Source organism: Crocuta crocuta, unplaced genomic scaffold (genome assembly GCF_008692635.1).
Source record: "Crocuta crocuta isolate KB4526 unplaced genomic scaffold, BGI_CrCroc_1.0 scaffold275, whole genome shotgun sequence".
Lineage (NCBI taxonomy): Eukaryota > Metazoa > Chordata > Mammalia > Carnivora > Hyaenidae > Crocuta > Crocuta crocuta.
Genome location: NW_027530497.1, coordinates 365930 through 381706, shown reverse-complemented (window position 1 = coordinate 381706; position 15777 = coordinate 365930). Strand labels below are relative to the sequence as shown.

Sequence of the window (15777 nt, the reverse complement as noted above, 5' to 3'; positions counted from 1 at the left end):
CAGGCTCTCACCTGCCTGGCCCGCCTCTTCACTGCCTACCTGCAGCTCTACAGGGGTTTTACCTTGGGTGAGTGCTGGGCGCGCGGCCCCGGGGCTCCCTCTCTCCTAGCCAGCACGCCCACCGGGATGTCTCCCTGACTGTCCTAGCAGCCTCCGGGGGGATGGCCAGGCTCCTACAACTATGTCCTCACTTGGCTGCCAGCAGCATGACATAGCCATGCTCCTTCTCGGTGCTTTCCACCCCTCCCCAACGGCCAGCGTTTCTTCACCCTTCTCGCTCCTCATTTCCATTCTGTCCTTTTCTTTACCCAGCCTTCGTGGTTGTCTATCCCGGACACTGAGTTTTCACACTCAACCCCACCTCCATTCTTCCCTGTAAGTGTCCTTCCAAAACTCCTTGGGCACTCCGTGCTCCACAGACAGCCTTCTTCCTGCTGTCACAACTGCCCACACCTCCCAACACAGCGGAGGTGTCGGCGCCGTTGGAAACACCATGTTGGGGCAGACCGTCTGGAGTGACCCTGAGACAGGAAGAGTAACTCCCATGTGTCCTCCCTGGAAGTGAGCACACACCATTTTAGGAAGTTGCCTTTGATAAAGACAGCAAGCGTGCTGTTCCTCTCTGTGCCCTGGGCTTACTCAGGATGGTGTGTCTCCCAAGGACACGGAGTGGAGTCTGAGCCCTTCTGCTTTGATCCTGTGAAGAACAAGTGGCATGCTGCATGTTGAGCATGAGCCACAGTGAGTGTTAGAATGGTCCAGATGCTGATGTTGTTAGTGGTGGAAGTAGGATTCTGTGCTTTGCAGACTTGCTCATGTGCAGACATAGTGGGAATCCCATAGTGCGGCCCGTGGGCCTGCCTCAGCTGGAGTCTGTTCGCTTCCCAGCAGTGGGGCCTGCGTGGTTATATGATAGATGTTCACTGCGGCAGAGTAGAAATAAATACAGTCATGATAGTGAGTGAAAGTCACCCAGCATTCAAGCCATGAGAGATAACCACTAATATGATTTTGTGTGTATCTTTCTAGACTATCCAGTATAAACACATTCAGAGAAAAATGGGATCCTACGCTACACAGTTTTTATAACCTTTTCCTACCCTTTTTGGAATATATTTATATATATTCTTTTCGATGTGTCCTACATCCTCAGGTCTGTGGCTACGGATTATTCTAGTTGTGCAGATGTACCATAGCTTATTTAACCAGTCCTGTAATAAAAGCATTTAGCCAGTTTCCTGGTATTCACTTTATTGCTGGGAATCCCATCTTTGAAAATGAAAAGTAGCAGAAGATGACACACCCAGATCACGATGAGGACCACACCTAACCACGCCCGCAGCTCTGCGTAGCACATGGTACAAAGAGAGTTCAGCCCCAGGTGCAAAGGCCTCCCAGAGACCACGAGACTGAGAAAGGGAGCAAGGCCAAGCTGGGCACAGGTCTGAGGGAAGAGCGAGCTAGAGAAGTTGCCTTTGCTCCCGCCTTCATAGCCAGAGGTCAGTGAAGGAACGGCAAAGTGGCCTGGAGCTGACCCCATGGAAAGACTCGCTTTTGTGGTTATGGCTTCCGCACAGAGGGACTTTCTTTCCTCTCATACTTACATGTATTCTCCGGAGCCCCTCAAGCTTCCAGAATATTGCATTGGGAATTCCAGCTGTTTTAGCTCAGCTTCTGAACAGTGTAGCCATTGTTTGTCTTCCCATTCAAATCTTGGCTGAGGGACTTTGGAGTCCAGTAACACTCAACAGATACAGGCAGGGAATGATTGAAAGATGAAATAGAAGGAGGTCCTGCCCAAGGTGATGAATTGCTTAACCCTTTGGGGCCAGAAGGACAGATTTACTGAAGTGACCCTGGCTCTCATCCAGAGAGGAGCCTGCAGTGGTGGTCCCTGTCACCCAGGCTCAGGCGTGTGCCTGCACACACATGCAGCCATGTAGGGTGGGCCCTGTAACGTGTGACCACTGGGAATCAAAACCAAGTTGTTCTTTCCCTCCCTGTCTTCTTTCTCAGTTTTTCATCCAAAACCTCACCTTTGCCTTAGCCCATTCATTCATTCAACATGTATTTATTGAGTGGAGGCAGTCTAGCTGGTGGCTAAGAGCACAGGCTTGTGACTTGGCCCTGGTTTACTTTCCGCCTATGGAACATTGGGCAGGTCACTCAAGTTTGAGCCTTAGTTTGACTATAAAATGGGGTTTAGAACGCTTGGCCTCATAAGAGATGGTGGCAATCTCTGCTTGATAACGGTGTCAACATCATCATCGTTATTCTGGTGCTTCCTGTGTTTGTGGCACTGACCTCCCCAAGCTTACAGCCTGGTGAGAAGTTAGGCACAGTCCCACCCGAGCTTGTCTGTCTCCCTTCACAGGCGTGGAAGACATTCTGGTTAAGCCAAAGGCAGACGTTAAGAGACGCAGAGTCATTGAGGAGTCCACTCACTGCGGGCCGCGGGTGAGGAGGGCCTGGGAGGCTACAGCCTATTGCAGACGGTCGCGTCTCTCTCCCACGGGACAAAAGTCACACCTTCCTCGCTTGGCTGCTGCCAGTTACGTGTTCCTTTTCTCATGCTAGGCTGTCAGGGCTGCGTTAAACCTGCCAGAAACTGCGTCATGTGATGAGGTCCGAGGGAAATGGCAGGATGCCCATCTGGGTAAAGACCAGAGGGATTTTAACATGATTGATCTGAAGTTCAAGGAGGAAGTGAACCATTACAACAATGAGATTAACAAGGTTAGTCCAGCAGCGTGTGCACTTATCACCACCATTTTGAATACTGGTTTTTAAAAAAATTACATTTTGCTTCTCACTTAGGGCCCTGAGGAGCAGTTTGGCTGTTTAACAGCCAACTGGGTGAGACGTGAGGTGGGATGTATAGAATTCATCATTTTGAAGAGCCAAAGGCTTCATTCTCTTACTCGATTAAAGCTGAGAGGGGATACTTTGCACTTCTTTGTCTTTTTACATGTTTGTGTTGGAGGTGTCTGCATCAAAAGGGACTAAAGAATCCCTCTGGGGCCACTCTGTGGTGGAGGAGCAGAATGAAGGACCAACACCACCACTGCTGCTTGTATGGCGGAGCTGGGGGTGAAGGCCTGGGTTCAAATCCTGACTGTGCCATGTACTTGCCTTGTGACGTAAGGCAAGTGATATAAGCAATCTGTGCCTTGATCTACCCACCTGGAAGGAGGGATACGAGGAGCACATACCTCACAGAGTTACTGAGAGGATTAAGGAGCTAATCTACACTATGCTTTTGACACGCCTAGAGCACTCTGGAAATCCTCCAGAACCCTTGTTTACTTTTCCACCAAGCCAGTTCTCGTCCATCTGAGAAAGGAGAGGGATGTCCCTGCATGGGCCAGGACCACAGCCTGGGCTCTCTTACCATGTTGCCCCAGAGCTGGGGCTTCTAGTCCTGCAGCTTCAAGGAGCCAGCCTGGGCCTCACCCTGCCTCCTAGACCTCGAGGCCCAGCCTGAGGAGGAGAGGGAGAAACAAGGCCATTGCTCAACAACAGTCAGTGTTTGCCTGGTGGCCTCTTACCTGGCTTCCAGGATCCCTTAGGCCGGCAGGAGCGCAGCCCTCTCGTTGGTACAGGTGCTGTCCCAAAGAGGTTTCCTTCAGTGGAGCCTTCCTAGCACCTCTCTGAGAACCCGGAGGCCCAGCTTCCAGGCTTGGCTAAGAATGCTGGGGTGTGCTCTCAGAAGCACCTCAGAATCGCTTCTTGTCCCGCCAGCGCCCCTCTTCCCACTGTGACCTGCCCCCTATCTCTCCTGTGTGGGTCTGTGTCTCTGCAACCCTAGCAGAAGCTTAAGTAGACTTGGAGCCCCTCCCAGCATCTCCTCAGGCTCCCCCTGGGGGGTTTCACTCATGTCTGCTGGCCCTAGAGCTAAGGCCAGGCTCCCATGTGGTGCTAGGGCAGCATGTTGGTAAATGTGAGTGTGTCACGGACATTGGTCCTCCCTGCCAAGTGTGCAAGAACTGAAGCTGTGCTCTGCTGGGCAGATTCACAGTGGTATCGCCTCAAATTTCCTTTTTAGCCAGCTCCTTTTTAGAATCACCAACTGGATATGCTGGGCCCTCTGGCTCTCCCTTTTGTTCCCATTTGCCAGTGACAAGAGCCTTGGGCTTCTTGGCAAAGGGTGTCAGGAGAATGCAGCACGTGGAGGCCATCATCGTTAGACTTCTCTCTGAGAGTTCTAGCAGAAAGGATTGTTGCCAAATGAGACTTCTTACCTTGAGTGGGCTTTGGCACTTATCTCTGGATAAGTGCTTCTGAATCCTGGGTTTACCTTGGGATTTCAGGTGGGAGTGAAGTCACTGACTTGATGTCTTTATTTACTCTGCAGGCCTGCATGCCATTCGGCCTGCACAGACAGTTCCCGGAGAACAACTTGCAGATGATGGTGCAGTCTGGAGCCAAAGGTTCAACTGTGAACACCATGCAGGTGTGAACAAAGGTGGACTGGCCGCTTTGCCAGTAGGGTGGGGTGATGGCGGGATGCAATTTCCAGATTTCTTTCTGATTGTAGAAGGGTCCATGTGCCACATAAAATATGGCAAGTACTAGCATATATAGAAGCATATAGAAATCAGTACAGGAGGTAACTAACCACTGTTAGCACATCAGTGTTAGGAACATACAGTTTGTGTGTGTGTGTGTGTGTGTGTGTAAGTGTGTGTAATCAGTCTTACCTGAGGTCCTGTCATGGTCTGCTTTCTCCATTTATTATTATAAGCCCTGTCCTAGAGGTTTCTAATTTGAGGCCCGTTCCCTCTGCAGGGTACAGCAGTACTATTGTAGCATGTTTGCAAATGTTAACATTTCTTTTCAAAGTCTTGATGACCTTACTGAGTACAGGGCAGTGTAAGAATGGGCTTGAAAGGCTGAAAGCGATCAGGAAGCCCCTTGACTAGAGTAAAATCCAAACACATTGCTCTTCTACCCATCCCCACCCCCCCAAGAATATTAATAGGTGGCTTTACTCTCTTTTGTACTTAGAATCTAAAGATTACAATAAGTTACTTTTTCTTACAGGCCTCAGTTTCTCCATTCCAGGTATACCACGGGATGATTCTGAGACATGTCTTCTTTTGCAAATATTGCCCATTTACAACTGACCCCAAACACGTAAAATACTGATCAGTCACCAGAACGGATGCACAGTTCTTAAAACATGAGTTCCTCTGGTTCGTTGGAAAATCTAGGTTGGCCTTCAAAACCGAGTTTTCACACAGCTTTTCTTTGAGAGCAGGCCCTCCCTCCCTCTGCTAGGAGAAAGCATTAACACACGTGTGGATCTCTCCTCTGGGTTTCCTTTCCTCCAGATCTCATGCCTGCTGGGCCAGATTGAATTGGAAGGTCGGAGACCTCCCCTGATGGCGTCTGGCAAGTCATTGCCCTGCTTTGAGCCTTATGAATTCACCCCCAGGGCCGGCGGCTTCGTCACTGGCAGATTCCTCACTGGCATCAAGCCTCCTGTATGTATTTTGGTCTTTCCTCTTGCCTCTTCTCATTGCCAGGCTCAGTGGTAGGAGGCTTGTGACCTATACCAACAACTTTGAGCAAAGACGATCGAGTAATAAATGCCAAGCCATTTGTTACTTACTCACTAGACCCTGTGGCCACAAGGACAGTAAGGATGCCACACTGTTGTGTTCAGCATTGTAACACCAGAGCTTTCACAGCACCTGGCACATCATGAGTGCCAACTGTTTGCTGAGAAGTGAAAATACGGGTAAGACCGATCCTAGGTCCGCCTTTTCCTGCCATATGCCCTCTCTCAGCCATTTCTTACCTACTTTGAAGGCAGCTAGAGAGGGATTGCCCCTCACCAGGGTGCCCTCTGTTGCCTAAAGGAACATCACAGATTTATTTCACACTTCACCCCCCCCAAGAGCACCTCCCATGGCTCCTCCTTCACAGTGGGGAAATTGACTAGCTATGGTGAATGTCTAATTCTTGGTGAGCAACAGACTTTTCCCCTAAGAAAAAGGTTTCCTCCTCACACTTGTCAGAAGTGGCTTTTTGAATGTCCGTACGTTTTGTTCCTTGGTTAGCGCATCTCTATAAGATCAGACAACTAAGTCCAGGTCATGAACGGGACCAGCCCTTTGTTTCAAGGCCACCAACTGCTCCAGGGGCTCATCAGTCCCGCATGGGTTCTCCAGTGATCACCCATGGCCTCTGACAAAGGAGGGAGGAAAGATGATATGACCAGAACTTTTTAAACTCTAGTTGTGGCCCCCTAGTGAATTGTGAAATCACTGTAATAGAGAGTGACTGGCATTTCTTTATACTAAAATAGAACAGGGTGGTGAAGAAAGCATCCAAGTAAGAAGAGTTGGGACAGTTTCCTCAAGTTTTCGTTTGAGTTTTCCATCTGTATGTCCATATGTGTATATATGTATATTTGCTGATTGCTATTATTAAGTGTATTTCTTGTGGTGGGTTAGTTAAAACGTTTGGAAAAGACTGCGTACCTCTGATAACACTGTTGGAAGCAGAATTCAGGGATGTGGGCCAAATGGAAGGGTGATAAAGCCCGAGTGCCCTTTCCATTTGGAAAGTGGGGTGTGCAGTATGGGTAAAATACGGAGGGTGGAATGCATGGGTGCAAGTAGAGCTCCTGGCAAGGTAGGGCAAAGGTAAGCCACAGGGGAGGGCAGAAGCCACTGGGGCCATCAGACCTGTCCGGGCCGAGAGCCACAGGAGATCCGACAAGCTGCTGGTGGTGGTGGCCTGCACCGCCCTCCAGGAAGCAGCCTTCCTCACGGCCACCTCTGGGGCCCGGCCCCACATCTCCCACAGGAGTTCTTCTTCCACTGCATGGCAGGGCGAGAGGGTCTGGTGGACACCGCCGTGAAAACCAGCCGCTCCGGCTATCTCCAAAGGTAAAAAGCACCTGCTCTGCCCCTATCGGATAGGATCTGTGTCCCAGGACTAGTCACCTCCATGTTGTCATCTTTCACATTGTCGTTGACAGTTCGCTTATAGTCCCTTTGGGTGAAAAAACTTTTCAAAAATGGCCATGGGTGGCCTGGGACAGAAAATGCTGATACACTTCCCCTTCTAAAAGATTGGTAGAGCGTGAGCTTGGAGGTTTATACGAGGGTCCCTGCATTCTGCAGGTACACACCATTCCCCCCAACCCCACCCCAGCCCCTCAGGCCTGGTTCTAAGTCCTGTTCTCTGGGAACTCGGTGACTACCCCACAGGAGACGGAACTCCTTCATCCTGCCCTCCGAGGTTTTCCTGTCCCTGCTCCAGCCTTGTCCCCTCTCCTGCTGCTGTGTTCCAGATTCCCCAAAGCTGCACTCCTTGCTGTGGTCCCCTCCCCCTTGACTGCCAAGGCTGCAGCCCATGGGACTGGGCCAAGAAAGGGAAGGGTGGGTTTGGGGTGGACAACCCTGGGTGGCGGGGCAGCAAGGCGCCCATCTGCCAAGCTGACGGAACCACGTGGGAAGCTGGCTCTCAGCATAGCTGGATGAGTTCCCCTGTCGGGCACAGATCACACGGCTGTTTCCTTCTGTGAGCAGGGGTTATACCCCACTTCCCATTTCTTAAATCACTCATTAGTACAAGTGTAACCTTGAAAAAGTTAGAAAACAAATGATCAAAGTCTGGAGTGGTCGGGATCCATGTGTGGGGTGGGAGTCTCTGAGGCCAATTAGATGTGCTGGGGGGAGGATGTGGGGGGTGTTTGTTGGAATGGGGGAGCAGCAACCATCGGGGCAAAGCGCAAAAGCCTCCATGGGCTCCGCCTGCCGTGGAGGGTTGTGGTGGGGAGGTCCCGTGCAGTGCTGCAGACAGGATGGATCGGAGGAGGCCAGCCCGGCTGTGGTGGCGTTCCAGCTAGACGTTGGAAGCCTGCCCCCAAGAGTGTCATTGGAAAGGAAGAAGCAGTTGTGAAGACATAGAGCAGCTGGCTGGAACCCAGGAGTGAGAGCTGGAAGGGCGGCAGACAAACCTAGTTGAGTTTTCAGGCCTGAGTGGCAGCTCAGGGACATGGTTGAGAGAGAGGAGAAAGAAAGTATGTGTGGCGTCAGGTGTCAACAGCAGGATATTCAAGTAGTCACATCCACTGGTCCTTTAAAGACAAGGCCTGAGGGTCAGGAGAGGCTGGACGTGCAGCCTTGTGGGGCCGTGGCTGGTGCGGAGGGCGGGACCCTGCGGGCAAGGACAGCAGAGTAGAGGGCTCCAAGCAGCACCTCCAGCATTTTCAGCAGAGAAGTGGGTGCTCAGCACCAACCGCACCAGGCCAGGAAGATAGTGGTGACTGACACTGAACTCTGCCTTGGAGCTTAGGGGAACAGTGGCTCCTGAAAAACCTGTTAAGGTGGCAGGAAGAGACAGGGTAGAGTGGCTGGAGGTAAACTACAGAGCCAGTACCAGGTGGCAGGGAGAGAGCTTGAGGGAGGCAGCTGACCATTGGGAGCACTGAGGAAAAAGGGCACCAGGTTAGGCTTAGCACATAAGCATTTAGTTGCTCATGTGTCCTTAGTTTACCTGGCAAATCTCTGGACTAACCACATTGGAGAAGCATTGGGTGGGTAGTGAGCCCTCCTGCCTTACTGCCTTATGGGCCTACAGATATTCTTGGGGAGCTCTGCAGTGCAGAGGGCTGAAAGGCAGGCGGCACTCCCAGCTGCTGGGGCTGGATATGGCAGCCAGGGCTGGGTCGAGTAATGGCAGCTAGCCCCTCCGGCACACAGCTACAGCTTCCTCCTCCCCGAAAACCATCAGGAAGTGCAGCTTGTGGCTGGGAGCTGCTGTAGCACTGAGCCTGGGGCATTGGAGCCTTGCTCAGCTGCCCTTCCCACCATCCACCGCCCTGGTCTCCGTGCAGGTGCATCATCAAGCACTTGGAGGGGCTGGTTGTCCAGTATGATCTGACAGTCCGCGACAGCGATGGCAGTGTGGTCCAGTTCCTGTACGGGGAGGACGGCCTGGACATCCCCAAGACACGGTTTCTGCAGCCCAAGCAGTTCCCCTTCCTCGCCAGTAACTACAAGGTAGTTGGCCAGATCTGGTGCCTGAGGATGGTGGGGCCCAGAGCTGCATGGTGGGCCTTGCACCCTGAGCCTTGCCGTGCAGTGAGGTGGCTGTCAAAAAGCAGAGTGGGGAGAAGGTTATAAAGCACCCGTGGATGCCCTAAAACACTTGACACTTTCATAACCCCTCTGGGGACTTTCCCCATGAGGTCGCAGAAAGGCACATGTACCTCTGGAACGAGAGCTACCATCTAGAGGCATTTGCCACGTGCTGGGCCCTAAAATAAAGTGCACTGTGGACAGCGTATGCTTTTATGCTCACCACAACCTGGGGAAGTAGGTATTCTTCTGTCTGTTTGACAGCTGAGACAACGAGTATCAGAGCTCAAGTGACCAGCTGCCGTGTGGCAGGCCCAGTGTTTGGACCCAGCCATATCTGCCACACAGGCTGGTGATCTTCATACCATACCTTGCCGCTCCAAAATGACCATCACCCCTGACTGAGCAGTCACCCCAGTTTGCAGTCCGATACTGAAACCATCGTGACCTGCCCGTGGTTATGTAGCAGATGGCAGCATTGAAGGTTTCACTTCAGTGCCAGCTCCTTTCTGTCCAGGCGCCTGTCCCAAAGCTTTGGTGATCACTTCCGTTCCTCCTTTCTCCCTAGAAACTGGGTTTGGCACGGGGCAGCGGGGGAGGTCTGAACATCAGCTCCCAAGTCCAGGATAAACAGTGAGGGCCCTGTTAGCAGGTGCTCAGCACCTCTGAGAGGCGCCGTGAGGGCTCCACGCGGACCATCTTGGCCCCGTGAAGTTGTGTGACATGACCCTTGCATCATGCCCTCATCTCTCTGGTCTTGTGTCTGTTGTTTGTCTGTTTGTTTGCTCATTTAGGTGATCATGAAATCAAAGCATCTCCATGAAGTTTTATCCAGAGCAGATCCCCAGAAAGCTCTCCGCCACTTCAGAGCCATCAAAAAATGGCAAAGCAGGCATCCCAACACCATGCTGAGGAAAGGCGCCTTCTTGAATTATTCACAGAAAATTCAGGCAGCTGTGAAAGCCTTGAACCTTGAGGGTGGGAACCAGAATGGCCGCAGCCCTGGGACTCAGCAGGTAACTTGGGGGGTAGCTCTGTCCCCAGTGCCTGGAGCATATAGACCTCAGGGATTAAAATGGGTTGATTTCCTAATAGAAGGTATAATAGTATAATATGGCTTTATTCACTGTTAGGAAACAAATGGCCCTCAAATAGGAACTCAAGGAGGGTTTTTACTCTTTACTAGGGTGTGGGCCAGTATTGGAGAAACTGATTGGGGCTGGTAACTTGGGTCTTTACCACCCCAGGTGGGCAGAAATAGGGAGAATAGCCACCAGGGGTGGAGAGGGTGTCCATGGGCAGTAGGGAGGCATAGCTTACTCAGAGGCCTCTTAAGAGGGTGGGGGATAAATGCCCAGCTTCACTCTCCTCCCACCTTCCCCTCTGCTGCTGGGGCCTCCCGTTAGACAAACACAGCTGGGGGCCAGGAGGCAGGGGAGCACTTCAAAGCACTTGCTGTGGGGTAGCTTTGGGACATTGAGTGTGCGAAAGCTCGGAAGAAGGACAGCCATGTCCTGGTTTGCCCTAGCATTATTAATGACAGTTCCCCATTCTACTCTTAAAAGAATTCTGGTTTGGACAGTAACTTTCCTGGTCGCCCTGCCTGTGTCCAGTGGGCCGGGGTGAAGGGTCATGGTCAGCCCAGGCATGCCGGGATGGATTCTGTTTATCCCTGTCCTAAATGTTGAGGTGGATTTCTCATTGTCATCTGGTTCTGTCTCCTTCCCCTACTCTCATTTGGAGCCAGTGCCTTTTATCCTCCTTATACCACTGGATGTCCCAGGAAAGACAGGCCCATTCTTGGTTTCCTCCCACATGGCTGAGGCCTTTCCTTCCTTTCAGATGCTGAGAATGTGGGATGAGTTAGATGAGCAGAGTCGAAGGAAGTACCAGAAGAAAGCAGCTCCTTGTCCTGACCCCAGTCTGTCCGTCTGGCGCCCAGACATCTACTTTGCATCAGTGTCGGAAACATTTGAAAAAAAGATGGACAACTACAGTCTTGAGTGGGCTTCTCAAGCAGAGAAGAGTTATGAAAAATCAGAGCTTTCTCTTGACAGGTAAGGACGTTGATTTGTTGTAGGGCACAAATGCAGAGGGAGAATATGCTTCTCGGGCCCTTCCTTACCTACTCTGGAGTGGGGGCAGGGCAGCCTCCTGAGTTCAAGCCTCCAGCAGGAGGGAGGAAAGTAAAATAGAAAAGACACCTTGCAAACCCAGAGGTCTCCAAAAGAGGCAAGGGCAAATAGCAATGGACACCCCTGCCTGACCCAGGACAGAGAACAATGCTCCCCTGGGTGGGAACTTGCACAAATGACCTCTCTCTTGAGTTCGGGATGGTGGCTGTGGCTAATTGAGAGTCAGGGAATCTGCTTGCTGTTCACCAGCTTCTAATTCTGGCCCAGGGCAAATCGTTCTCTGCCCTGTGACCCCGTGGCTCAGCCTTTCATGACAGGTTGGATCTGATTTACTCCAATATTCCTTTGAGCCTTGGGTCCTGAAGTCTTAAGAAAGAAGGAACACATGCAGTCCTCAGCCTGGACTTACTCACCAATAAATAAATAAATAGAAGAATCCTGTGGTCCAGGTGGGTGGGAAGCCAGGCATGACCAGCACCATGCCACATTGGGTTACAGCCTCAAAAGCGCCCCCATGGAAGGCCCGCTGCAGGGTTGGTGCCGGGACCCTTTGCACTCAGCTCACTGGACTTGGCCGGCGGAGCTGGAAGACCTCCAGGGTGTGGGCCAAGGCCCGGCTGCTCGTCCTGCACCCGGTGAGACTAGCCGAGTCCGGGAATGGGCCTGCAGGCGGAAGTTGGGAATCCATAAAGGCAAAGGAGGGAAGGCAAATGCGTAAGTGGAGGAACCCGAGGGGAGGAGCAGGAGTCTCTCTGCCCTTTAATGTGGCTTCTCTAGTCAGGCCTCAGAGAGGCCCGGACAGAATAAATCATGCTGGATTATCACAACTGCTGGCAGGGCTTTCCCTGAAAGAGTGAGACCTTGATGCCTCTGCCCCCTTCACCTGCCTCCCTGCAGCTCAGGACACTGGCTGTTTACCTTCAGAAGGACGGGCAGCACCGCCTTGGGAGTGGGGAGAGCATCATTTGGGTTTGCAGGACCAAGAGGGAGAGGCAATTCTGCCTCAGTGGCACTCACAGGGGACCTATTAGTAGGCAGCAAGCGAATCTCTGGGTGAATCTCTAAAGTTCTGGAGGTATTTGAAGGTTCTTTTCAGTGAGAAATACTGAGGTACTCAGACTTCACTGGTTTGAAGTAACTGGGAGAGACAACATGGTGGATTAGAGGAAAATGTTACTTTTAAAAGGAACTTGCTTAGAAATGTAGTGTCACTACTTTATGTCCACACATACGTCCATTTAGTCTTCCTGTGTTGAGCCCCTTCCTTGTTCCATGTGCTGGGGAAATACACTATTTCTGTGGCTGTTCTAAAAGGAAGAATGGTTAATACATCACAGAACTGTATATAGCATGCACATTTCCCGTGTGACCTGGGGTCATTTGCACTGAGTAAGATAGCAACCTCCCTTTCCTCCCCCACCTTCCCCCCATAATTGTTCAGTGAACCCCTTCCTAGTTTGTACAGTGGGAGGTGGGGAGAAAAGAATGGAAGGAAAGCATGAACAGTGAGCTGAGAAATGCTCACTACTTTAGGCTCACGGTAACTGGTGCAGAGTGGGAGCGTGACGTTCCCGCAGCAAACATGAACAGTCCAAGCATGAGTGTCTAGCACTTCAGCCACCCAGCTGGGATCTGTACTGCATAATTTAGGACATCCCAGGGTCACTGACGGGATTTGAAGGATTAGGAGGATCATTTGCCTAGGGAAAACAAGCTCAGAAAGAGGGAGAGCTAATATTCCATGCACCCTGGCTTTGGGTGGTGTTGACAGCTCCTAACAGACAGACAGATGGTGTCTGTGCTCCTAGCCCTGCCCCCCTCTCTACCCCATTCCAGGCTGAGGACCCTGCTGCAGCTCAAGTGGCAGCGCTCACTGTGTGATCCGGGTGAGGCCGTGGGCCTGCTGGCTGCCCAGAGCATCGGGGAGCCCTCCACACAGATGACACTGAACACCTTCCACTTTGCTGGCAGAGGCGAGATGAATGTCACTCTGGGCATTCCGAGGTACGGGGCTACATGGGTGCATAGGGTGGGATCTGTCCTAAGCCCACTCGTGGGGAGAAAGTCATTTAATAGAGAGGGGAGTGGGTGGGCATCTCATCCAAAATGGCGTTTAGGGTTGGACTTTCTAGAGCCCAGTTGGTTTCTGTGGTCGGATCAGTGACCAGGCCTCTTAGAATTTCTCTTTATCCCTCTGCTAACTCCTGTATCCGTTACCTTGGGACACTTGTGAAGGTACACTCCTGGGGTTGGGACTCAGAAACAGAGGTTGTTAACAAGCCACTTGCACTTGGCTGTCTAACTCTGGGGGCACCAGTCACCTAGAACCCATTCAGGTACATGTACGCCTCTACAGGGTGATGGTCACTGGGCAAGAGGAAAGGGTGGAAGACCCACCTGCATTGAATGTCTGGCCCTGCTACTTTTTAGCAGAGAGACTGAGGTTCCTCAGCTCCCCTAACCTCAGGGTCCTTGACCTATGGAGGGGAGGAGGCCAGGGCCCACCATGCAGTTGCACCATGTGGGCTGACAACTCAGGGGCAAGGCCAGGAGCATCATGGTGCCTGCCCCTGTAGGAGCACTACAGACGCTAGTTGCCATCCCTACATCTCTCATTTATTCCATAAGCTGTTAGTAAGCACCCACTGTATGCAAGGCACAGGTGATAGGATACAAGAATAATACTAGCCTGTCCTTGAGGAGTCCATGCTTCCATGGAGAAAATTGATAGGAAGAGTCACTTGCTGTCACTCACTGGGCCAGAGCTCGCACTTTCTGATCCAGTGTATTTCCTTGCAAGATCCCAAGGCTTCTCAGATCCCCAAAGAGCCATAATACCTTGATAAGAAAAGCCTCGCACAGGTAGGGAATCTGGGTACTTCTTATGGTTAGATGTGCCCTCATTCTGTGACAGGTTGAGGGAGATCCTCATGGTGGCCAGTGCCAACATCAAGACGCCCATGATGAGTGTGCCTGTGTTCAACACCAAGAAAGCACTGAAGAGAGTGAAGAGCCTGAAGAAGCAGCTCACCAGAGTGTGCTTGGGGGAGGTAATGATCTCTTGGACCTGGCTCCACAGTGGGTGGAGGCATTTTTCTGCATTTTCTGTCTCTGAAGAACAGGCTTTGCTGACTGTTCAGACCCTGGGCTCAGACTTCCACGAAGGAGGGAGAAGCTCCCTCTGACAGGTGCCAAGCAGGGATGAACCAGTAAGCTTTAGGAGTAATCATCGGTTCTACAGCTTTCTTGCATGCTTTCAAAATAAACATCCTTTCTGCGGCAGCTTACCAGCCCCACTGGTGTCTGCTCCCTGCAGCCTTGGGCCATCCTCTGGAGGTGACCCCCCCAGCCGTGGGTATCTGTCCCCCAAGGATTCACAGTGACAGAACTCATTGGGGTTTCTTTGGGATTTGGGCCTGTGGCCCCTGACCCTATCCCCCTAAACCCTTGGATTTCCCAAAACCATGACAGTCATGCACAGTTCTCTGGGACTCAGGCAAGCTGGGTTCTCTCTGTCCATCTGGTTCAAGGTGCTGGAGAAAATTGATGTCCAGGAATCCTTCTGTATTGGAGAAAAACAGGACAAGTTTCAGGTGTACCAGCTGCGGTTTCAGTTCTTGCCACGTGCACATTACCAGCAAGAGAAGTGCTTGAGACCTGAGGACATCCTGCACTTCATGGAAACAAGGTGAGGACTTGGGCCACATTTGCTGTTTGACTTTGTCATTGCCCTTAAGTGCTCCAGGCTGCAGGACTCCTAGAGATTGGCTACATTCATCTAAATGGATCCTTCAAGGGCAGTGTTCGGGAAAACAAAAGGCCCTGCAGCCTAATTTGGAAGGCTTGTAGGTGTGATTGCCTTGACCACGCACCACTCTCTGAAAACTTGCCTTCTCTCTGGTTGATGAGTCTTGTTGCCTTGGGTTTGGAGGCTTTATGACGTGGAAGTTTATGTACCGGAAAGAGGAGGGAGCCCCATCACAGGGTACTGCTGTGAGGTCAGACTAGCACATGGTGTTGATTTTTGACATGATGTTCCAGGCAGCATAATATGGTTCCTAATACATTTCTAGTCTGTGCAATAACGAGCAGTATACAGACAGCATGCTGCTTGTAAACCCCAATTCTAAGCTGGGGAACCTGCAGCTTCTTACAGGGAGATTCAAGTTCCCTTCTGGTAGGGAGAATGAGCATTCTTTTTTTTCTTGAGTGGAAGTTAGTGCTGGACATTTGAAAAGCACAGGCTACCACGCTCAGTACCCAGGAGTCGGATGGTGGGCGCACTGGGGCTAGGGTAAACCAGGAGGAGCCAGCAAAGCACTTTTGACTCACCAGCTGACTCTACATCATGCCGTGCCAACTCAGATGGCTGCAGGGCCCAGCAGGGAACAGGCCAGTGAAGAAGGCCGGGAGGCCCCTGGCAGGCTGGAGAGTACAGAACCTGCCTCAGGACAGGCACGGGGGCCAGAGTGGCTCTGTCTTTTGATTCAAAAAAAAAAAAAAGCCTCTTTCTCTGTTTTTTTTTCTCTTTGGCTATGTGATTG

The 15777-nt window shown here is 51.6% G+C and overlaps 1 protein-coding gene across 1 annotated transcript in view; it reads left to right on the top strand.

Moving 5' to 3' along the window:
• POLR1A (RNA polymerase I subunit A) overlaps positions 1-15777 on the top strand; it is a 74334-nt gene that overhangs the window by 48260 nt on the left and 10297 nt on the right. Inside the window, exons 17-28 of the mRNA XM_077766663.1 lie at positions 1-67; positions 2375-2457; positions 2578-2736; positions 4355-4453; positions 5334-5486; positions 6817-6899; positions 8855-9020; positions 9893-10114; positions 10941-11155; positions 13070-13237; positions 14148-14283; positions 14764-14921. The exon at positions 1-67 is cut by the window's left edge and continues 13 nt beyond it. Of these exons, the coding sequence (XP_077622789.1) occupies positions 1-67; positions 2375-2457; positions 2578-2736; positions 4355-4453; positions 5334-5486; positions 6817-6899; positions 8855-9020; positions 9893-10114; positions 10941-11155; positions 13070-13237; positions 14148-14283; positions 14764-14921 (1709 nt within the window). The remainder of the gene's footprint in view (positions 68-2374; positions 2458-2577; positions 2737-4354; positions 4454-5333; positions 5487-6816; positions 6900-8854; positions 9021-9892; positions 10115-10940; positions 11156-13069; positions 13238-14147; positions 14284-14763; positions 14922-15777) is intronic.